This window comes from Octodon degus, unplaced genomic scaffold, assembly GCF_000260255.1.
Source record: "Octodon degus isolate 3935 unplaced genomic scaffold, OctDeg1.0 scaffold00005, whole genome shotgun sequence".
NCBI lineage: Eukaryota > Metazoa > Chordata > Mammalia > Rodentia > Octodontidae > Octodon > Octodon degus.
In genome coordinates, this window is record NW_004524581.1 from 28,489,202 (window position 1) to 28,512,606 (window position 23,405).

General features: G+C 45.7%; 1 protein-coding gene across 3 annotated transcripts in view; it reads right to left on the reverse strand.

Annotated features, from left to right (window-relative positions):
* The window catches only part of Kctd20 (potassium channel tetramerization domain containing 20), a 27,398-nt gene continuing 3,993 nt past the window's right edge, over positions 1-23,405 (reverse strand). Inside the window, exons 2-8 of one of the 3 annotated variants that reach the window (XM_004624189.2) lie at positions 13,252-13,457; positions 9,151-9,424; positions 5,654-5,756; positions 5,253-5,373; positions 3,910-4,107; positions 2,119-2,229; positions 1-1,596 (exon numbers count right to left, since the gene is read on the reverse strand). In XM_004624189.2, coding sequence (XP_004624246.1) covers positions 1,304-1,596; positions 2,119-2,229; positions 3,910-4,107; positions 5,253-5,373; positions 5,654-5,756; positions 9,151-9,424; positions 13,252-13,411 — 1,260 coding nt within the window. In that variant the 5' untranslated portion in view covers positions 13,412-13,457 and the 3' untranslated portion in view covers positions 1-1,303. Of the gene's footprint in view, positions 1,597-2,118; positions 2,230-3,909; positions 4,108-5,252; positions 5,374-5,653; positions 5,757-9,150; positions 9,425-13,205; positions 13,458-23,405 lie in introns of those variants that run through there. The other 2 variants (XM_023720393.1, XM_023720397.1) reach the window with 2 other exon arrangements.

The following is a 23,405-nucleotide window of genomic DNA, read 5'->3' on the forward strand; positions in this document are numbered from 1 at the left end:
TTCTCGGCACCCAACTTTATTTTTGAAGAAATCAAGTTGCTTGCCCTATAGCAGCTTGCAGGAGATGAATTCAGGAAAACCAGTCGCATTCTCACACCAAGGAACTGGAAGGAAACCACGCACCCATTCACAATCCAGGAGGGCTAAGTGCTGGGAGACTTGGGACCAGAAAGTGGGAGATAATTCTTGAACAACTGTCTCATGTTGGGACTCTACATTTAGCTCTGCTGCTAGCACCCACAGACATGTCAGAGGATGGTAGGGTCACGGAGACGACCTGGACTGTCACCCACTGTGCAGTGTTGACAGAGGTGATAGCACATCAGGTGGCAAGGCCTGGCCTGACTTCCCTGGAGACCACAGCATCATTTTCTTACCCTGTGTGTGAGCGGTTACTAGGGTATTTTAAAATTCAGAATTCACTGACACCTTCCAAACTCCCTGGTACAAGAAGCACTTGTGTAAAGAAGTCCTGCACTGGGGCTCATTTTGTAGTTTCCCACCCAGCTTCACCCCAAGTGCCTTCTCCTGCGTGCTCTTCTAAACCCAAGACGCTGCTTTAAACTGCACACTTGTGGCACAGGGCTACCCAAGGGGCTTGCCAGCGTCCAGCCAGGAGAACACAACTGGCCTGCCTTGGGGGGGTCTCTTGCCAAATCAGTCAGCACTTTGAATTCATGAACCTTAAAGTTAAAAAGGTTTCATAAACATAAGTCATTCTTCCTACGAAAGAACTCGCCTTGTGTGGTTTTGGATTGCTCACTGCATTAACGTGGAAACTGAATTTCAGCTCCTGACGATTTCCTTTCGCGGTCTGAATGAGCCTATTCTTTCCAGTTGCAGTCTAGGCGCAGAGGCCTAGGCCTGGCATTTTGTTCACTCTTGTAAACATCTCAGGGCCGGCATTCTTTTAGAAGAGATCGTCTCTTCTTACGTTTGTTCCCTTTGCCCCTTACTGTGCATTTGCCTGATGTAAGACAAAGCAAACAGAACCAGAGCAGAAAGGGTGATGAGGCCTGCTTTGCTAAGTATGAGGTGACGGGAGTCTTGACTTCCCTTCCTGCTTTTGCAGTTAACGCAGACTCAGCGAACAGCACCAGACCCCCAAGTTTTCAAGTTACCAGGGCTGCTGCCGAGCTGGTAGCCTGATTACCAGAGGCTTTTTCATCCCTTGCCAGGAGGCGCAAACTTACCACAAATGACACACGTTAATTACAGGAAGACCAAATGCAGGGGACACACGGGTCAGGGTGAGACGACAACCACACGGAAGCCCTCTGGCGAGGGTGGACCCCTGAAGGCCCTAATCCTGAAAGTCATTAGAAACCATCTGAGCAAGGGGGGCGTTGAGCCGGTCCAGTTCATCCACTTGGGGCGGGTGGTGCATCAGTATCTCCTGGTCCTCTGAGGCGTCCTCGCCAGCAGCTACCAGGTTCGTGAGGGACTTGCTTCGGACACACTGGAAGTCCACATGGCGACTCTTCCCTTCTTCCTTTTCCCATGACATCTGGATAAAGGGCCGCTGTACGTAATTATAGATAACTTCAGACCGACCGCCGGGTCTTCTCTTTATTTTCTCCTTACAGGTGGGGTAACCTGAAACAGAAAAAGGCTATTTCATGATTGTGGCAAATTGGGTTGCTCTGCATGTTTTCTCCTTCCTCTCAAAAGCAAACGTGAAAGGAGGTGGGGAGCCAGGGTCCGACACCATTTGAAGAACTGTCACTGCACCCAGACCGTGCCCAAAGGCACCGTCGTTGGCTCCAGCCCTCCAGCTGTACTTCCTAAAGGACCTTCTCGCCCAGAAACGCTCAGCAAGAGCACCCGCACTGCCACCCCCACGAGAAGCCCGAGACCTGGAGTTCACCCACCAGCCCTCTGCCCTCAATGCTCTCTATCCTGACAAGAGTAAACTCAAACCTAAAAACTTTTCCAACTGGAGCAAAAGGGAAGGAGAAAGGAGAAACAAAAAGAAATAGGAACCCTTCCCATGAGAAGCAGTTTTCCTGTTCGCCTTTTCTCCAGGCCCCCGGGAAGCTCAACTCTGAATTCATGCGCTGTGGCCAGCTACAGCTCGCTTCCCGAGTGTGCAATCTGAGAGCGACTGGGGTCTCTTACCTTCAATCCCGATGCGAATGTTTTTCAGGCCTCGTTCCTTTAACACTGTTTTAGCGACATCTCGATTCTCGATATATTTAAAAAATCTGTAGAGCTTGGAGCTATACAGAACTGAAATAAAACAAACACTGGAGTTAGTCACGAAGACCTCTGTAAGAGGAAGGACACGAGCTACGCCAACTACCACAGGTGCACCTGACCACTGACACAGAATCCAAACAGGTCAAAGATTAAATGTGAAATAATACAGGAACCACGAAAGAAATTTTTATGTTCTCAGGGTAGGGAAGGACTTTCTGAGTATGATATAAAACCCAGAAGCCATAGAAGAAAAATATAGCATCCGTGCAAAGCCAAAACCACCATTAACAAAGCTAAAAGGACAATTGAGTACGGAAAGCCTGTCTTATTGTACCCGCCACCCAGAGAGCTCTCGCAAACCGTAAGACCGACAGCCTAGCTCTGCAATGGACCCGAGGCACAGGCACTGAAAAGGCCACTGGAACGGCTCCGAGGTGTTCGCTTATCATGCAGGAGTCTGCGCGATAGCCCACACCGCGTCCGAACGTGGTGCTTACTTCCATTTTTTCTTGTTTGGCCCAAATTTGCTCTGCAGAGCTTACTTCTCTCATACCCAACTAGCCCACACTTTTCAAATAAGCTTTTTGGCATTATTATAAAGAAAGAATGAAAGAAAAAAAGAAGAGAAAGGTAGGTATTAAGAAGCCTCACTTAAAAAATAAACCTAAAAAGCCTTGCTCATGAAATGTAAATTAAAACTACTGGAAACAGCACTACTGGTGCTGTTTTTTTTTTTAACTATTAAGAGTGCAGCTCAGCAGATTAAAGTGCCTCCAGGCACACTGGGAGGGGTGTCAATGGAGGGGCAGGCTGAGATGGCAATTGAGATCAGACACTAGGCGTGGTGGCACATGCCTGTAATCCCAGCTCTTGGGAGGCTGTAAACAGGCGGATCACTATGAGTCTGATCTACTAGTGAGACCCTGAACACCCTGTAGACCTTTCCCTAAAATATAGAAAGGAGTGATCAAGGTAAAGTTTTGCAAACACTGGTGAGGGTGCAGGAAGCCGACCTATCACATGTGGTTATGTGAGTGTAAGCTGCATAACAGCCTGCAAGGAGGAGAACCTGGCAAGGGCAATCAAAGTTACAAAACCAAAAGGCCTTCGACTTTCCGTTTCTAGGAGTATCTATAGGGATACATATGTGAAGACTGCTTACAAAGATATTTACCATGCATTATATATAACTCACAGACTGTCTATCGGGGCTGGTTAAATCAACGAGAACGCATTTGTGCGATGGCATACTGTGTAGCCGTAAGAGTGCCACAGGCTGAATAAGGTATCATTTGGAAAAATGGAAAAACTAGTATGCAGCTATTCATGCATTCGGAATATACTTGGGGGCTACCAAGAAACTGAGCAGGCAAACAGTGGACGAGGCAGGCTGTTACATGACTTTTAAATGCAAATCCTTTTATAGAAGAATTCTAAGCTTTGAACTGAGACCAGTTTGAAAAGACTGAAAACGAAAGGACAGGAGAGTGACAGCAGGATTTGGTGCTGGCCTTGGAATCTTGAAGGACCAGGCATGGTGCAGGAAGGAGAGGTGGCAACTACAGCAGTGGCTGCCCAACACGGGGCCAGCCTCCTGGGGAGCGCCCTCACTGCTGCCCCACAGCGAGTCACACTGGCTCTAGCAGTCGGTGGCTGCTTCGGGCAGCATTTTTTTGTGTGAAAAACATCGAGACCCTGCAGGGCTCCTACTTTGAGAATACTCTTCTCCCATGGGTGGGGGGTGGTCTTCATCCCAGTCCACAGAATCCTCCTCTGTCAGCACAACAATGTGGCACTCTCGCTCTCCTTTCTTGGCGCAGCCCACCATGATGGGCAGGATGAGTTCTTCGAGGTAGTGATCAAACTGCTTGTGAGCACCATCGTTGGACAGTTCGTGCAGCAAAGCACCTGGGGAAAGAGGCAGCGGCTGGCTGTGCTTCCCGTGGAGAGGCACCTATCGCCTACAAGGTTACAGCTGCTGTCCTTGGGAAGGTCCACAGAAGGGGACAGTTAAAAGAAGCATTTCCTATTCCCAGGTGCCTGCCACATGTGTCACATTCTGAAACATTTCAGTCCTCTCAAGTTAACTAATCGCTGTGCACTCTGACTGACGTTTGGTCAGACACAGTGTCAAGATGATTCGACAAGAAATGGAACCACTTTTGGGGGAGACTCTATAGCACCTCTTGTAAGATGCTGGGCCCTCCCTGTCTGGGAGTGGAGTATCACACAGTACAGAGAGGCTGGCGTGTGGCAACACCAAGGGACTGCCCTGCGTGTACCAACCTCGGACAAACCTTAAGTCTACAGGCCTTCATACACACTGCAGGGAAATGCAGTGTGGACCTCAAAGAATTGCTTTTCCTTTCTGTACTGGGGGGGTCAAACCCAGGTGTACCCCACCAATCCCTGGCCCTTTTTATTTCTGAGACAGGATTTTGCTAAATTGACCAGGGTACCCTCAAACTTGCAATCCTTCTGCCTCAACAGAAGTAACTGGGCTTAGAGCTTATTCCACCATCCGAGGCTCCGAGAATAATGGTAAGGGCATGGAGTCTGTAGTCAGATGATCTGAATTCTGGCCCTAGATTTAATGATTAAAGCTTTGAGCAAGTGACTGTGGCAGTGCCCTCATTTGTTAAGTGAAGTAAGCACCATCTTTCAGGGTTGTTACGCAAGTCAGCACCTCTCAAGCACGAGATTAACACTAGATTAAGGACGACTGGAATCGTGGCAAGAACGCAGCTGGCTTATGCAGGCTACCTGTGTCAGGGAGCCTTTCTGCATGGTCCATCAGGTGACACCAAGCTACCTACAAGGGAGTCAACTAGCACAGGCCTGGCTCGCAGAACTTGATTGCAAACCCACTGCTGGGTTCCCTTTATTTACTACACACTGAAGCAGGAGAGGGGATGGGTTTGTTAGTAGCCCCTGTTCTGTAGAGCATGTCAGCCTACACTTTAAACTCCGTTTAGTAATAAAACAAGCATTCGCTTCTAAGCCAACTGACAGTTGGGGTGCTCAGGAGCAGCAGGCAACTGTTCTGTACTCACTCAGGTCTTGACATCGGATAGTGTTAAAGTCGAAGTTAATGCAGAGATAATCACATGTATCTCTAAGGTCTGGGATAGAGATGCCATCTGGACAATTGATGATACCAGTTTTATAATAATCCTGTGAACAGATTGAGAGAAAGAAAGGTAGGCAAAGAGCTTCCTGGTTGGTTCTGCTGAGGTGCGGGGTTCCTGGGATCACCACCAATGATGATTCAGGGCAAGAAGCCCTGGTACTCCGGACTTGACAGGGACTGAGCTCACACAGCAGGGAGGACTCCAGTTCAGAAGAGGAAGTGAGGGAAGGCAAAGACTGGACACAGAGCAGCTGAAGCCAGTAATGTGGCCGTTTGGAATGCTTAAGGAAGAGGCTATGATGGTAAATAAACGCTACTACCCACCAGCACTGTGCGGAACACAGTTGCGCTGATTCCTTCGGCGATCTCATACTCTCCCTTCTCATTGGGCCGAGTGAAGTTGTACTCTCTTCCTGGTCCAAACATCCTGAAAGACAGCCAGGCAACATGTCAGCTTCGCCAGGAGAACTCCCCGGCGAGGCTGTGCCCTCCTTGCCTCATCTGGAAGACTCCATTGTGCTCGCTCCCAGTGCAAGGGACGAGCACAGCATCAGGTCTCTACCTACGGGGCCAGCTGAGACTAGGAAACTCCTCAGACAGGGCCAGGAAGCAGGCCAGTGCTCTCAGCCTGGGTGTGCAGAGAGGAATGACACAGCAGGCCCTAAAAGTTCTTTTCTACTGAGGTTGCAGCAGATTAGCCACTGACAGGTGGCCTCTGGGAACCTCGGGAGCGTGCTGGCTGCCTGGACACCCTTGGTGTCAGTGGGTGCAGCTGTGCTGCTTTCCTTTCCTGGTGCATCTTAGCAGCCTGCAGTTACTCTGACGATGGGATTTCAGGTCATGTAGAAGGAGAGCGATAATGGGGTTCTAGCAGTTTGACACGTTTCAGGGGCTCCCAGAATGAACTTAGAGGTCATGAGGGCAGCAGTACGGGCATGCTTTCCTTATTCATCTGTCCCAGCCTTCCTGCTTCTCCCAGGTCCCCTCCACTCCTGATGCTTCTGTGATCTGCACTCCTGCCATACTTTTGGGTGTGAGATGTGGGATGGTGTTATAGTTTGTTTATAGGTGTCCCCCCAAAGCCTCAGCAGTCTTGGTTGGGCAGACTTCAGGAGTTTGCAATTGTTGGAGTTATGGGTGTGGATGCTACGCCTGCCCTTCAGCAGGTAATCTGCATAGAATGAAGGAGGGAAGAAAGGTTGGCCAGGGGCCGGGCTGCTGCCACTCCCTTTGCTCTCTGCTCCTTGCCTCCCTCCACCATGAAAGGCTGCTCTCTGCCATGGGCAGCTATGCCTCAGAGCCAGCAGAGCTGGCTGAAACCTCCGGAAACTGTGAGCTAAATAAACCTTTCTTCCTTCATTCTGAGTGTTAAGTATTTGTCCCAGCAGTGAGAGAAGAGTAACTGAAACAGATGGAAGAGAGCCCTTGGCCTGCTGACTGGCAAGTCTCTCTTCACCAGCCTGGTCTGATTTCCCAGTAGGACTCCCTGCCACTTCCCTCCCTCGCCTGCTGGGAAGCACTGCTTTCAGCTGCTACTCTCTCCGCTGCACTGGCTGCTTTCCAAAGGCCTGAGAATGATTCCATGTCACATGCCTTCCTAATCACCTAGGATGCACAGAAAAGCTCCCCGATAAGTCTCCAACGCTGACCCTCTACTAGACATCCGTGTGAGTCCAGCTGAGTGCGCTCAGAGTCAAGAGTGTATGCCACGCTGAGTGCAATTCCTCCTGCCCACCACCAGCAGAACGTGTGCTGAGGGTGCTTTACCTAATCGTGCTAATGGTGCAGTCCGCTTTAATCCACTCTCCTCTCAGCTCACGCACCCACCCTGTGACTGGTGTCCCCATCTGTAAGCTCACGGCCTAGGAGGGAGCAGGGATGCAGCATGGGACAGAACCAGCCTAAGCGCGTCGGTCTGCTCAGCCCAATGAACTCCCTGAAGAACCAGCCTCTCGTCTTCCTGTGGAAACCAACCAATCCCTAGGTGCAAAGAACCAGGGTCTTTCCCCAGGAAACACCCATCTTCCCTTGATCGCTACCTGCAGAGGCAGTGACCCTAGAAAGCCAGCCTACAGTGAAGGCCACTTTTCAGGGGAGGGGAAAACAGTGTTGACACCAAGACTGAGAACAGGAAGACGAGCCTGATAAAACATATGGCCAAATTAGAAAGTGTCCTAATATTCTAATTTCATCTTCATTCATATGTCTAAGAAATATATATGGTTTTGCTTCTAGGTTAAGCAGTTCATTTTGAATCTTTATGCTCCCATCTATGCATTTTTATAACTGCATTCCATTCAGCTTAGATTTGGCAGATGAATATGAGCCATTCTGATTTCTAGTTAGTTCAAAGTCCTGGTGAAATTAGCTCTTTATACAAAATAAAACTACTTCCAAGTAGATGAGAAGCCTCTGCACCACTGTCGTCATTATCTTTTAGTCTTAATCCAAATCTGTTCCTCTCCTGTTAATGGAAGGCCAGAAAGAGGGTCCCCTGTCCCCCAGGCCAGGCTCAGGAGTACTTGCTGGCCAGCTTTGTCCTAGCAGGCTGTCTCTAGTCCCTAAACTCCATTCTGCAGAGCAGGGACACAAGATGGGGACAGTAGGTCTTCACCATCCACAGAAGGATCTTGCAGAGGCAGAACTGGGATTGGAGCATGAAGAATAAAGAGAACCATCGTGAAAGATACAACAGCTAGGAATAAAGATTCCACTAGAAAAAACTGAATGAGAGCCGGGTGTGGTGGCACAGGCCTGTCATCCCAGCACTTGGGAGGCTGAGGCAGGAGGATCATTGTGAGTTCAAGATCAGCCTGGGGGGCCAGCCAAATAGCTCAGTGGATTAAAGCACCTAGGCAACGGCTGGGGTTTGCGTGCTGAGACGGTGATTGAGACTGGGCGTGGTGGCGCGCGCCTGTAATCTCAGCTCTTGGGAGGCTAAACACAGGCGGATTACTACAAGTCCAATCTACATAGTGAGACCCAGTAGACCCTGTACTAAAAAAAAAATAATAAAAGATCAGCCTGGGCCACAAAGTGAGCTCAAGGCCAGCCTGAACTGCATGGCAAGACCCTGTTTCAAAAAGACAAAAAGAAAAAAAAAGAAGAGGCCTTAGAGCATTAGGCACAGCTGGGCGTGGTGGTGCACGTCTGTAATCCTAGCACTCAGGAGGCTGAGGCAAGAGAACTGTGAGGCCAGCATAGGCTACACAGTGAGCTCAAAGACCCTGTTTGTTTTTTGACCCACAGTCAAAAAAAAAAACCCACAAAACAAAACAGCACAATATCTACTGCCAAGCGTGAATGTGGCACAAGATGGCACATAAAATGTTTTTCAGTGAAAAAGCTCTTCTGTGTCATAGGAAACATTTGTTACTGCTTTTTTTTTTTTTTTTTCTTAAAAGAAAAAAAGAACATAACCTTAGGATCCACTTACCCAAGGATCTTTGACACGCATAATTTGGAACCTGTTACAGTGAGCTCAGAAGAGCAGGATGAGATTTGGCAAGTTATGTTCTGCGGTGCTGAGCAGTTTACTCGCTTCTGCTGAGCTGCTTCCAGCCCTCGGTGCGGGGCTTAGGTGGAACACCGGCCCTGCCCACGCTAGACAGTGCTCCACCTGAGCCATACCCCACCCCTACCAGGCTCTGTGCAAGGTACCCGGCAGCCCTCCAGGAACTACCCAACACAGGGCTTTACTAGTTTGCTGATCATCTTCATGAGAGGATAAAGGTGGAAAAATAAGCAATACAATGCAAGGTAGGGAGCATGTACTTCTGTTTATAAAGAATAGAGTGATTTAGAAGCAAGTTAGCAATCACCTTCCCAACATGGTGTCCGGATGAGCAGTGAATATTTGTGGATTCACAACAAACCGTGTGCCATCTACGAGAAGTGTCACTTTCTCTGGTGCTTGGGAATGAGAGTTACCGCCATAGCCCAAGTTGCTGTTTCCAAATCTTTCTGGAGCCATGAAAGGTTCATGATTTCGTTTATTCCCACTTTGGAAGCAAGAGCCTTTGATGTCCTCGGAAAGTGGCATTACGTGAGGGAACTGAAGATTCGCTGGCAAAGAGGCATAGTCTTGGGAAAGATCTGAAGAACCATTCAGACAAATAAGTCACTTGAGAAGAAAATAAACCCTGTCTTCCTTTTGAAACAATGAACCAACAAAACAAAACACAACACCCACCTATCCCCACCCCCACAAGCTTCTGCATATTCACAGGGCAAAAGCCAAAACTGCTTGCCTACAGCAAGTTTAAAAAACTAAACTAAACTCTATTATAGAGATTCATACTGGGTATTCCTGAACTTTCCTCCCAAGTACATGTGGGGAATCAACAAAGAACAAAGGCAGAATTTTTTTTTTGCTTTCTTAAAACAGTATTTCTCCATAGTTCAGTCTGGCCTGAAACTCTTAGTGATCCTCCTGCCTCAGCTTCCCCAGAATGGGGATTATAAACGTACACCACCACACGCAGCTGAAAAGACCTGTAGAATGTAAACTATGCCAGGTGTGGTGGCGAATACCTGTAATCCCAGCACCTGGGAGGATCACTGCGAGCTCAAGGCCAGCCTGGGCTACAAAGTGAGTTCAAGAACAGTCTGAACTACAGAGTGAGACCCTGTCTCAAAAAGACAAGACAAAACAAAATATAAAACAAATTGCATAGGGGCCGGGGAGATGGCTCAGTGGAATAAGCACTTCCCTGGCAAGGGCCTGAGTTCAATCCCCGGTTCTGCAAAAAAAAAAAAAAAAAAAAAAAAAAATTGCATAGATGGTTTAAAAATTTAATCCATAGAGAAGAATTTATGTGAAGCCCCAGCGGACCCTTGCACTCCCTCTAAATCTCCTAAGGAAGGTGCTAAGGCAATTTGCTTTTACTTCTATTTTATTTTTCTCCCTACAAAACAATCTATTTTGTTTTATTTTAGAAGCTCAATGTTGCTGCATGATACAACTATTTTTTTTTTAAAGAATTATTTATTTATTTATCCATTCATTTTGTGTGTGTGGCCAGCTCAGCCCACCAGGGGGCGGGGCTGGCTGGCATGTGGTGCTGGGGGATTGAACCGCAGTCCCTGTGTTTTGCTTAGCTTAGCTTGTTCTAAGTAGGTGCTTTAGACCACTGAGCCATCTCACCAGCCCCATGATACAACTATTAATTTTCACATTCTTGAGCACTGTTTTATATTTTCCGTCCTGAGAGTGGGAGCCTCTGCTGTACTGTTTCCCCGAAAGGTCCATGGCCGGGAGGCTCCTGCCAAGCACACAGCTCTGCACAGGGAGGCCTCGCCCGGCACCACAGCTCCATGCCGGCCACCCTGGGATTCGCTCTTCTTTTGTTTTAGAATCACCAAAAATCTGTTTTCCACATGTTATTTCATTTTTCTAAACCTGATCTTATCAATAAAATGAGGATAACAGTGTTCACCCTGGCTACCTCACAGGGCTGCTTCGATAACCAACTGAAATAAAGTACGAGAGTGTACTGGGAACTGCAAACCTCACGTGGACCGCACAGGAGGTATGTGGGACACTGAGGACAACGGGAGGACTTGCACAAACACTACCATATGACTGCTGTAAAACTAACACATTTACTAATGCATTTATTTTTCAATTAAAAATTTCAAACATACAAAAGCACAGACTTAAAAGTTACCCCATCACTTACACTTGGCAAGCTTAGCTGACCTTTTTCTACCCTTTTTTCAAGATTTTTTTAAATAGAAGGTTACACAGTAAAACTGAATGTCTCACTTTCGTCCCTCATGCATTTTAAACACGTATACAACTATCCACCACCACAACCTCTGGGAAATTAGTCTAATTTCCTGCACTGATGACAAAATAGTTAACAAAAGGAAGCAAACTTCTAAACCAAAAATCTCCTTAAGAGTCCACACCCTATTGGGCAGGGAAGTGCCGGGCACGGCCCTCGTCTACACAGCAGACTGCACAGGCAGGAAACACCTTGCTCAGCAGCCGGCTTCGCATTTCCAGTGCTGTTCTTCAAAGAGAAGCAGCCCTCGAGGGTGCCTACTTTTGCCTCAACAGTGCAGTCACTGAATTAGGTCGGTGCCTGAGCGCAAGGAAGCAGCACCACCTGCACACTACCTGAACAGGGACCAGAAAAGAAGCCACACAGGTTCCCCCTTGTGCCCACTGTAGCAGCCACCACACACGCTTTCCCGACAGCTGGCACACGCAGCTCAGCCTGCTCAGAAAGACCCACGCAGCACATGGAGCCTGTTGCGCCCTGGGTCTCCTCATCTGCGCCACGAGGGGAGTAGTTATCAAGCATCACCTAGACGGGAATGGGCAAGCTTTCTGCCAAGGGCCAGAAAGTACATCATTTTAGGTTTTGCAGATTACGAGCTCACCACTACAGCTGGCAAGCAGCAGTAGACAGAAGTAAACCAGTGGGCAGATGGCCGAAATGCAGTATAGTTCTATGTGAAAAGCAAGCAGCAGTTGGACGTGACCACAGGTTACCGTCCCTGTGCCGAAGGATGCACTGTGTGTAAAATTCCGAGTTAAGGCGCTGCTCAGTAAATGACACTTGCTATTAGCCTGGATATTCTTTAAATTGCAAGTTTAAAAGTATGACAAGAAGTAGAGCTAGTCAGTCATCCAACTTGTAAGTAACTGATGGGATAGATGCCCCTGGACACACACCTGCTCTGAGCAGTCTCAGGCCTCATCTGTGAGCTCAGAGCAGAGAAAGAAGGAAGCGTCCAGGAAGAGGCAGAGGCAGGGGGTTCACACTCGCATGGGGCGACAGTCCCCAGGCAGCGTACAGCTTCCGCCTAGACAATGGGAATGCACTGAAGCATTTGATGGAAATGTGATCGCTTGCCGATAAAAATACAGATCTGATAGGACATTTTCTTAGAAACGTTACACTCGGTGCACTCTTGCTTAATTGTAATTCTGCTAATATTCTCATCTAGAAGCCTGCTAGGTCTTCTATGAAAACACTGTCCCTAAGAAAGGCAGGATAAAGTATTTTCCTAAAATGGAGTTTCTGTAATCATTTCTGGCTACCAAAATACTCTCATGGCTTTGAGATTTTTTAAATTAGCACATACCCACAATATGGGGGCCGGGGAGATGGCTCAGTAGAATAAGCACTTGCCTGGCAAGTGCAAAGATTAGAGTTCAAATCCCCAGTTCTGCCAAAAACAAACAAGCCCACAACATGTGGCAAAATGTGACACACACTGTCTAATCTCAATCCTGTAAACTGGGATGCTGTGTGTCTACCCACAGGACCCAGGAGAGTGTGTCCAACTGAACCTCCCATGCTTATGCATGATTTTGCTCTTGGCTTCTCTTTTTCTCCTGATTCCTGTAAGGCACCTATTATTTACCTTTCAGGCTGGCATTGAGCTCACTTTGTACCCTAGGCTGGTCTCAAACTCAGAGTGATCCTCCTGTCCCAGCCTCCTGAGTGCTGCTGGGATGACAGGCATGCACCTCCATGCCCAGCAACCTATTAACTTTTTAAATAGTAAGGTTACTGTAAAAACATGTTCAAAATTAAAGGGAGCCTCTAAGTTAATAAAGCACATTCACATTAACTTAACCCACCAGCCTTTCAAGAAAGAATATGAACAGTTTTTCTAGATTAAGAAAAGCAGAACTCAGAAAGAGTAAGGATCTCATCTGTGGTGACAGTTATTAAACAGCAGAGCTGGAAGCTGAATCTGTCTTGACTCCAAGCTTGGGCCCATTGCCCTATGCCACCATCACCAAGTAGGAGTGTTAGGCTGGGGAGATTTTGTGAACGCCAGCTTGACAGAAATGTGATACACATGCTGAGCCAATTACCTGGCTAACATTCAGTCAGGTTAAGAACAGCCATGCCTCCCAGGCCGAGCAGACGCTCAAGTGTAGGAGCTAATCGCCGTACCTTCGTTCCTGGCACCTAAGGGGTAAGTGAGACTGTGAAGACCAGACGAGGCTGGGCTGTTCGTTTCCTTTTCTTGAGCAGCAGCTAAGGCATCACTTGCTACACAGCTGGCCTCGGGCCGCAATAAGCTGTCGCAGTCACTGCCACGGTGAACGTTCATCCTCGGGTCCTGTATCCTCCACTATCTGCTTGATCACAGAGAAATCCTAGAGACAGAAATGTGCATCACTTAGAATCCACAAAACTGGTTTCCAAGGATTCCCACAGCATGAAAGCCAGACAGGAGTGACAGCTCCCATTCTTGTTTGCATGAGAAAGGGCAGGCATCTCAAACTTTTCTGTGATTTTAGGTTGAGAAAACAGGGCTTCCTCTGTCCTGTCCAAGTCACTAGGAACGCTGATAAATCTACTACAAGGAGTAGTTTTAAGCTTTACCCACAAATGCATATCAGGTCCCTCAACTTTGGACAGCACACTTGTAAACATAAGTGGTGGGACAATAATTTGAGGTTTGTATCACAAACACAAGGGGAAGGTAAAGAATACAAAGAAAATCTGCCTATGTTTTTTAAAATGCTATAAACACTCTTACAGCAATGAAACACCAAGAAATTAAAAGCAATCACAATTACAATGCAAAAAGAAATGGCATGAGAAGTCAACTAAGCTTTAAAAAAGAAATAGCTTTAACTTGCAGTGCTCAAGTTTTTTCTCATTCTCACCTTCCCTATCTTATGCTTAACCCCAAAAGCAACCTCAAAAATACAGTGGCCACAAAAGCAGTCATACAGCTCACCCCAAGCCATGAAGAACACACACCAAAGGACAGCAAGACCCGTGCTGACCAGGTAGAATGAAGAGCAGCGGGAACCACCTTTCCACTGGTTAACAGCACCCTGCAGCCCTTCTCTGCTGAGTGGCCCTGACTACTGTGAGCATTCCTGAGCATTCCGGATGCCTGCCGGCTGAGCACACAGTCCATACCGGGCTCATTTCCACTTGGCAGTGTAAAGGAATCTTAAGCCATCAGTAATTTATAGGCAGTAAGCCTTCATACTCTAGGACAGGAGCCGTAACAGGACTGATCCCTGGCATACTCTACATCCCCAGAGATTTCTTTTCTTTTTCTTTTGGTGACGGGATCTTGCGATATTCCACTCCAGCTATCTAGCTACTGCCTGTCTATCCTTCAGCAGCTGCTCACGAAACCCCCCCAAAAATCCTTAAAGATATTCCAGACAGAGATGACGAAGCTAACAGTGATAAAAGGTCTCACAGAACAAATACACCAGGGCGACCAGTTAAGCAGAAAAGGGAATCAGCAACAGGAAAATAATGCAATGAAAGGAGTAAGTCATACCCATCAGTCGTAACTCTCTTTGTGAATGGTCTTCATTCCCCAGTCAAGCTGGCAGAATGGACCAAGAAACAAATGTACACAAGAAACACATTTAGGAATCCAAAAAGGATATCCTAAACTAAAAATCAAAGGATGGAAAACATTTCATGCAATGGGAAAAGGCCCCCAAAAGGCAGGTGTCGCTCTCCTATTTTCAGACAAAGTGCAGCTCAAACCAAAACTGAACAGGAGCAAAGATCACTTCATGGATTCTTTCTGCTTGGCATCCCAAAATGCTGGAATACAAGTGTGTGCCACTCTGCCTGGCTCCTTACTTCTTCCATTATATATCCATCAGGATAATTAAACTATATCACTACCTTGTTGAGAAGGCTATTTTGGTAATGAATTTCATTCTTTCCTAACACACGATTAAAGCTATACATTTCCCTTTGTGCATGGCTTCAGCCTAACTCAACCAGTTCTGATACATTGCATTTTAATTTTTATTCCATTCAGGCTGTTTTCTACATCTCATTGTGATTTGGAATTCTCTCAGTTGGTTTTTTTCTAGTTGCTGGGACAAAATACCCAACACCCAAAATTAAGGAAAGAAACGTTCATTTGGCTCTGTTTGTAGAGGTTTCAGTCCATAATCAGCTGGCTCCAAGGCAGAATGGCACATGGCAGAGGGCAGCGGTTCATTACAGTAGAAAACAGCACAGTAGCAAGAGCAAGGAGGGAGGCTCAGCGGCAGCAGAGCAGAGCCAAGAGCAAGCCCCTCTCTCCCTCCCTTATGTAACACCCAGGCTGTTTGCCCAGGGTGAGTGTAGCACTCATACCCATCATCCCCACACTGGAGCAAGAATTAATCACAAACCCTAGAAGCTGTCCTAGGACTCATGAGGCTTTAGGGGACACAAACCGTGACAGGGATAATTACTTTTTCTTCTTGTCAAAACAAAAATCCCAAGATCTGAAGTTAGGGGAAGAAAGGTGTATTACTGATCTCACAGTCTGTAGAGGTTTCAGCCCAAAATCAGCTGGCTCCAAAGCAGGCTGGCACAGCAGAGGGGCATCACAGAGGACAAAGTTCGTGACAGGCAGAAGACAGCAAAGCAGTCAACAATCACAACAGCTCTTTCTGTCTTATATTCCATCCAGGCTACCCAGGTGGGTAGCACTCACATTCAGGGTGTCATCCTTACCCAGCATTCCATACCCTAGATCCAGCCACCTCCAAAAGCCCCATCTATGACCACCTGAGGCTTTGAGGGGACACCTAGATATAAGCCATAACAGGAATATTCTTAGTTTGTTATTGATTTTGAACTTTACTCCACTGTGTTCAGAGAACATTATAGCATAATTGAGTCTACTGCTAATTAGTCACTGGAATTAGTCCTTGTTCTTTGTTTTTGTCTTTTTGGCAATGCTTGGGATCTAATTTGGGACCTTGCTCTTGTCAGGCAGGCATTTATGCTGAGCTATATCCCTGGTCCCTCTGGGATTAGTTTTTTTTTTTTTTTTTTAATTTTATTTGTGTGTGTGTGTGTGTGTGTGTGTGTGTGTGTGGCCAGCTCAGCCCACCAGGGGGCAGGGCTGGCTGGCATGTGGTGCTGGGGGATTGAACCGCGGTCCCTGTGCTTTGCTTAGCTTGTTCTAAGTAGGTGCTTTAGACCACTGAGCCATCTCACCAGCCCCTGGGATTAGTTTTAACTAAATTTTCAAGTATCCTTAAGAATGAATGGTATTCTCCTCAATCCTTGGCACCGCATGCTATGCTGGCCCTGTCCCCAGGCACACTGAGCCTGTGATGGACTCCAGGCATGGTGGCACATGCCTGTAATCCCAGCACTAGGGAGGCAGAAATCAGAAGGATTACTGCGAGTCTGAGCTGTGAAGTGAGACTCTGCACACACACACACACAAAAGAAAGAATGGTATAGTGTTACTCATTTTTTGTATGGCGGAAATGGGAAAAATACTGCCCACTGCCTATTTTAGTAATTTTTTTTTAATTGTATTTTAGTACAGGATCTACAGGGACTGTAGATCGGACTCATAGTGATCCACCTGTGTTCAACCTACATTCAGCCTCCCAAGCGCTGGGATTACAGGCATACGCCACATTGCCCAGCCTCAAATCACCTTCTCAGTGCGCCTCGAGGGGCGGGGCTGGCATGGCACACTGGGATGGAACCCTGGCCACCGTGTCTGCCTAAACAGGCGCTTTAATCTGCTAAGCTATTTGGCCGGCCCTTTTAGTAAGTTTTATTAGAACAATCATGTCTTTTTAGGAACTATCTGTAGCAGCTTTTGCACTATGAAAGTATGACCCACAAGAGAAGCTACCACTCATGTTCCCAATCCTTTCCTTTTGGCTCCTAGTGAAAACCTGGGGTGTTTGACTGGGGGCATTCCTGCATGGAGGGCCTGTTCTGTGCCTGTGTCCCTAGCACAAGGCTGACAAAGACTTTGCTGAACCCCCTCAGCTTCTTCATGCTGACACCAGCTCAGCTCTTGGTCTCTTGGCAGCGGCTTCCAAATACTCTGGTGAGGAAGAGTGACTCAGCATGTCAGCACACCTCAGCTTATTTCTCCTGTCAGTCAGAGTTCCACAGAGAAAAGGAGCCAACAGTGTGAGTGAGGGTTTACACGCACATATGTATACACAGAAGTATTTCTTCCAAGGAACTGGCTTACTCAAGTGTTGGGGACTGGCCTTGGGGGGGGGGGGGCAGGCTAGGACTCCTGGGCAGGAGGCGATGCTGCAAGTCACAGCTGGAATTCCTGTCAGAAGCTTCAGCTCTGCCCTCACAGTCTTTCAGCTGACCCATTAGAGCACTCTGGGATGGTGGTGGACAGTGCTGGTGAACCTGCAGCATGGGTGACTACAGGCTGGTCATCACTGCGCTAGGATGGCCTTTCCTTTAGGGAAAAATCTCAGATGTTAATTATTTAATTACACTCATCAAATCCCTTCACAGTTACATCTCCATTAGTTGAAATATGAAACTGTAGCTGAGCTGAGCGGGGAAACACCATCACGTCTTCTCTCAAGGAACTGACTGTTTATTAGTTTTCAGATGCCTTCAGACAGACTTGGGGGATTTTCTTGTTTTATGGTTTTTTATTATTCTTACTAAGTTTAGTCTGATAGAAACATGTCAAACATTATGTAGAAGCCAAGTTCCCGGTGTTCTATAAAAAATGTTCCACATCTTGTAATGGTTGCATGGAACTTCAACAGCTAGACCATCCTCTCTTTTTTTGGTCTGTCTTTTTGAGACAGGGTCTTGTTTTATGTACAGTTCAGGCTGGCCTCAAACTCACTACGTAGCCCACATTGGTCTCAAACTCAAAATCATTCTCCTGCCTCAGCGTCCCAAGCACTGGGATTACAGGCGTGCGCCAGCAGCCAGGCTGGACTGCACCTAATTTAACTTACTTCCTTCTTTCCTCCCTTAGAATTACAGAGATGACAAAGTTTTTCTTGTTGTGTACTCACCAAAACACAGACAATATTACTTAAACTAAAGAGTCATTCATTTTACATTTCATCATTTAAAACATCAGGACACATCTTAAAATTATGACTATGTTTACTAGCCCTTCATTTTCCTAAAATGCCATCTTCAGTCAGCACTCCTGTCCTAAAGCAAGGGTGCCGCATTATCCACGGAAGTCACCTGGGCTGGGCTGCAACTTTCTATCCTCCGGCCTCAGCCTCCCAAGCGCTGGCTGGCGGTAGGTGTGTGCCACTGCACCCGGAGTCAGTGAGAAGTTCTGATGACTGCCACTGGAGCTTGGGCCCAGGTGATCTTATGACAGTGACTGGACTATCTTCAGAATTTCCTCCCTGTTCTATCGCTACTGAACACATCATAATGGTTCACATCAACTCACATGACTAACAAACTCTGCCACACCTTTAAGGGATTACATCAATCTCACGATATCTTTTCCAGAGAAGAGAGAAAGGGATGATTGCTCCACTCATTTTCTGAGGCCAGCATAACACCGTGCCACAGTCTGATGAGGACACTACTAAAAAGTGAAAAGGTCCACGGGCTACCTTCTCGAGACACACCCACCAAGTCCTAGAGAATAACTAGAAATGCAAATGTGCATCCCTAAGGATCATGCCAAAGGCTGGTTTAAGATTCACAAATCAGTATAACTCATCAAAAGGATAAAAAACATATTTAAGAATAACTGAACAGTACTGCAAACAGTACTGATATGCTAAGTTTTTAAAACACAAGTCAAAACAATAAAAGAACCCATAGGAAAAAAGGTTTAAAATGTTCTCCCTTAACTGTAAAATCATATAGTTTTAAATTTTTTTTCACTATCTCACTCTTGAAGGTAGATGTATTGCTACTCTGAAAATGAGGAAAAAGGAACATATACTTCTGAAAACCAGAAACTCAAGAAAATGCTGAAATACCTGGAATATTTTGTATAGTTTAAATAGAAACAATATTTACTACCTAGAGGGGTCTGACATTTTTCTATCTAGATAAAAGAAATATGCTTAACAAATGAGATGGGAAGTCAGGGTACATATACGAAACAGTTCCTAAAACAGATTATTCCCTGATGGCAAGAAAAGCCAGACAGCCTTATACATGGTGGCTTGGGAAACGACACCACTGTGCCAGGCAGGGCGCAGGGCACTAGCTGTGGACCAGAGCGTCAAATCACTGGCACTAGATTCCCTCAACAGATGCTTATAGGCTTACCTGCATCCCCTTCAAGCTTTATACCATGGAGTTCTTTTTTTTTTTTTAAGTATTTAGTACAGGCCTACAGGGTCTCATTACACAGATCAGACTCGTAGTGATCCTCCTGTTTTCAGCCTCCCAAGCGCTGTGAGAAACAATTTTTGCTGTTCAAGCTCCCAGTCACAAACTTTGGAGGACTGCTTAGCTTAGGAGGACTGGGCAAACGAATACTATACAAAGATATAATCACAAAAATTAAATTTCCCCTTCCTCTATCAAAGAGTTGTGATAAACATGAAAGGTGTGTGTGAAGCCAGTTTTATGCTACAGAACATGATCCTATTTATAGAAGTATAAATCACTAGCTATTTAATTCTAAGGACATTGATAAGGTGCATCAATCTCTCCAACAATAATACACTGAAACCTTCCCCACAATTTTGGTTTATAGGATTTTGCCTCCAGGAGCGAGAGGTAGCAGAAATGGAACTCAAGACCTCACACTTACCAGACAGGTGCTGTGCCAGAGCTAAATCCCTGACCCCAGGATTTTGCCTTTGTATAGAATAACAGAGATAGCTCAGCGGGCTAAGCACCTGCTTGGGCAAGCGCAGGGACAGGGTTTGATCCCCGGCACCACATGCCACGCTGGCCCCACCCCCAGGCGTGCTGAGCCACTAAGTCCGGAGTGGGTAGCGCAGGCCTGTAATTCCAGCACTGGGAAGGCTGAAACAGGAAGATCACTAGAGTCTGAGCTACATAGCGAGATCCTGTACCAAATACATAAAATAAAATATGAAACTCAAATTTCTTTTTTTTTTTTAATTTTTTTTTTTGTTTGTTTTATTTAGTGTGTGTGTGGCCAGCTCAGCCCACCAGGGAGCGGGGCTGGCTGGCATGTGGTGCTGGGGATTGAACCGCGGTCCCTGTGCTTTGCTTAGCTTGTTCTAAGTAGGTGCTTTAGACCACTGAGCCATCTCACCAGCCCCGGAAACTCAAATTTCTTGCACATTTGTTACTTCATTTCATTCCCACATGTTCTCTATGAGACAGAAATTTCAAGCCAACAGCCACAGAACTGGCACACACAGATGAACCAGAAGCAACACTACAGCCTAGGTCAGGACCTTTCTCACTAAATGCAAAAACTGCCCAGAATTTTAGCAAGGTTCCCTGGTGCAGTAAGAACAGCAAGTTTATTTTATGTTTATACCGTACTTACCACAAAGGCCTATTGCAAACAGTGGAAAGGACAACCTGAATCTAAATAACATAGTATCTTAGAAAGAAATTATATTTTTAAAATTACAGCCAGAAGAGCCAGGGAGATAGCTCAGCAACTTAAGTGCTCTGTCTGGCAAGTGCAAGGTTCCAAGTTTGATTCCCAGTATTGCAATAAATATAGGCAGACAAATTACAGCCAGAGCTTACAGTGTCAGGCACAGTCCTTAGCACTTTCCATGAATTAGCCCGACCCTAAAGTTCTTGAGGTGGGTACCAGTACTGCCTGTTTTAGAGACAGAAACCGATGGATACTTTATCCACACTAGTAAACAGAACAGATAAGTCTTGAACCCAAGCAAGAATGACTCAAGAGCCCACTTCCTTTGTTTTTTGAAACACGGTCTTACTATGCAATTTAGGCTGGCCCAGAGCTGATTATGTAGCCCAGGGTGGCCTTGAACTCATAGGGATCCTCATGCCTCAGCCTCCACGTAGTAGGATTACAGGTGTGCAGCACTATACCCACCCACACTCTTAACCACACAGACGAGGTATAAGGGGACATTACTGTACATAAACTGTAAGAGCTTTCAAGTCAGAGCAGCTCAAATGTGAATGCAAAAGGGCCGACCAAACAGCTCAGTGGATTAAAGTGCCTGCCAGCAGGCACAGGAGCCAGGGATCAATCCCTGGGCCTGCCGTGCCAGCCCCACCCCCAGGGCACACTGATGGCAAACGGGACTAGCTGTGGTGGCACATGCCTGTAATCCCAGCTCTTGGGAGGCTATAAACAGGCGGATCACTAAGAGTCTGATCGAGTAGTGAGACCCTGAACACCCTGTAGACCCTTTCCTAAAATACAAAAAATAAACAAATAAATGTGAATGCAGCTCAGCAGCCTGCTAGGTACACATCTTTCTGCAAACAATCTCTGTGTCTTAAGATTCTTCACTTAAGTAAAAAGAGATTGAGACTGAATACAGTGTCTATGCCTAATATACACTATTAAGCCTTTGCTATGTTCCATTACCATAGCGAATATGCAAGAACCTAATAGTTTTTTTAAATTTTTTATTAGTACAGTTTATTTTAAAATAACATTTAATATGAATACACATATCACATTGCTATGTATTGTTTGTAATATAACCAGCAGAATCGAATCCTTTTTTTTCCATAATTTTATTGAGAAACAAATAGCAACGAGACAGTTTCAAATCAAATTGGTAGGACACTTTCAACAATTAACACATTGCATACTCTCCCTAGTGGTTATTTGCTGTACAAGATGCGGACATGATATCCTACTTACAAACACTATTAGAACAAATCCCTCTATTCATTGAAAGAATGTAAATATGTATCTATCCTAACCATTTTGAATACACAGATACAAAATGGACATTCATCTGTATCCCCTTTTTTTAGTTCTGTCATTTGAATATTATACGTGTGTTAACTCAAAAAATATTCTAAAAGAGTCCAGTAGTCCATAATAGTATTGGGGCTTCCACTTCACTGGCAATGTCAGAAATTGTTGACCTGAGTCCCCCACAGCTCAACATAACAGCATGGCTTTACTTCTTACATCATATTGTTTCCCTAGTATAAGAACTCAAAAGAAGAAATACAAATAGAAAGGTATAATACAAGTAAAAGGAAAGCAAGAACTTGAGGACTAACTAATTAAGAGAAGGAAAGGAGAGCTAGGAAACATGACAGTGGCAAGCCATACAGTTATACGCAGAAGATGGGCAAGGCAATGATCCTGAGAATCTCCAGATTTTTGAATCTAGCAGTTAACTGGAAAGATTCTCACCCTGCCTAACTATATACACTGACACCTGTGAACTAAGCACCTGCACTGAAGATGGCAATTTGTAATAGAAGAACCCAACAATTAGTATCTGAAGTATGACTGCAAAATACAGGAAATGCTTAAAATTTTAAAAATTGACTGCAGTAAGACACTAAAGCATCAACATATTAACTCCCCTTAACCCCCCTCTTCCCCTGGTCCTTGGCACTCTCGAGCAACGCTGAAGTCCTCTTTTGTGTCTTCATTCACAATGAAGTCCGAAATCAATTGCAGTGTTCACCTTTCAAAGCCATCCTGCCAGGGAGGGGCCCTCCCTGCCACAGGACCAGATCACCCTGGCAGGGACGCAACGCTCTGGAGCCTGCTTTTCCCTGGATGGCACCGAGCAGCTGCATTTGCTGTATCTGCAATCATACCTTGTACGACACTCACAACAGTCTTCTAGGACTGCTTCAGATGGTGAAAGGGCGGGACAGCGTGCTCACAGCTGAGGGGGATGACTGACAATGTCTTTTACTATAACAATTTTTTAAAACCTTACAACGTTTACCATATTTTTCAATCACTCTTATAACTTGGGAACTTCAAACAAAAATGCCCTCTTTTTTTTAAATCCAGTTTTCTTTTCTTCCTACTAGTTTATTCCAATAATCTCATTTCTCATTAGGAATTAAAAAATACACTGAATCAAAAAAAAATATATATATATGTATCCTGAATCAGATTTAATCAGCCTTAATACTTTAATAGTTTTGGTAAAGCAATAATATACTTAAGATGACTCCAAAGGATTCTAGACATTGCTCAAATATCTAACCTCTAAAAAAAAAAAATCACCAAAATATCTAAATCTTTATGGATCTTTTAAAATCTTCTGAGCTTAGAGGATCTGAAAACATCATATCATAGGGATATATGTGTGCCTACGTTTATAGCAGCACAATTTGTGATAGCCAAATTTTGGAAACAACCAAGATGCCCATCACCTGAGGAATGGTTGAGAAAGATGTGGTATTTTTACACAATGGAGTATTATTCAGCT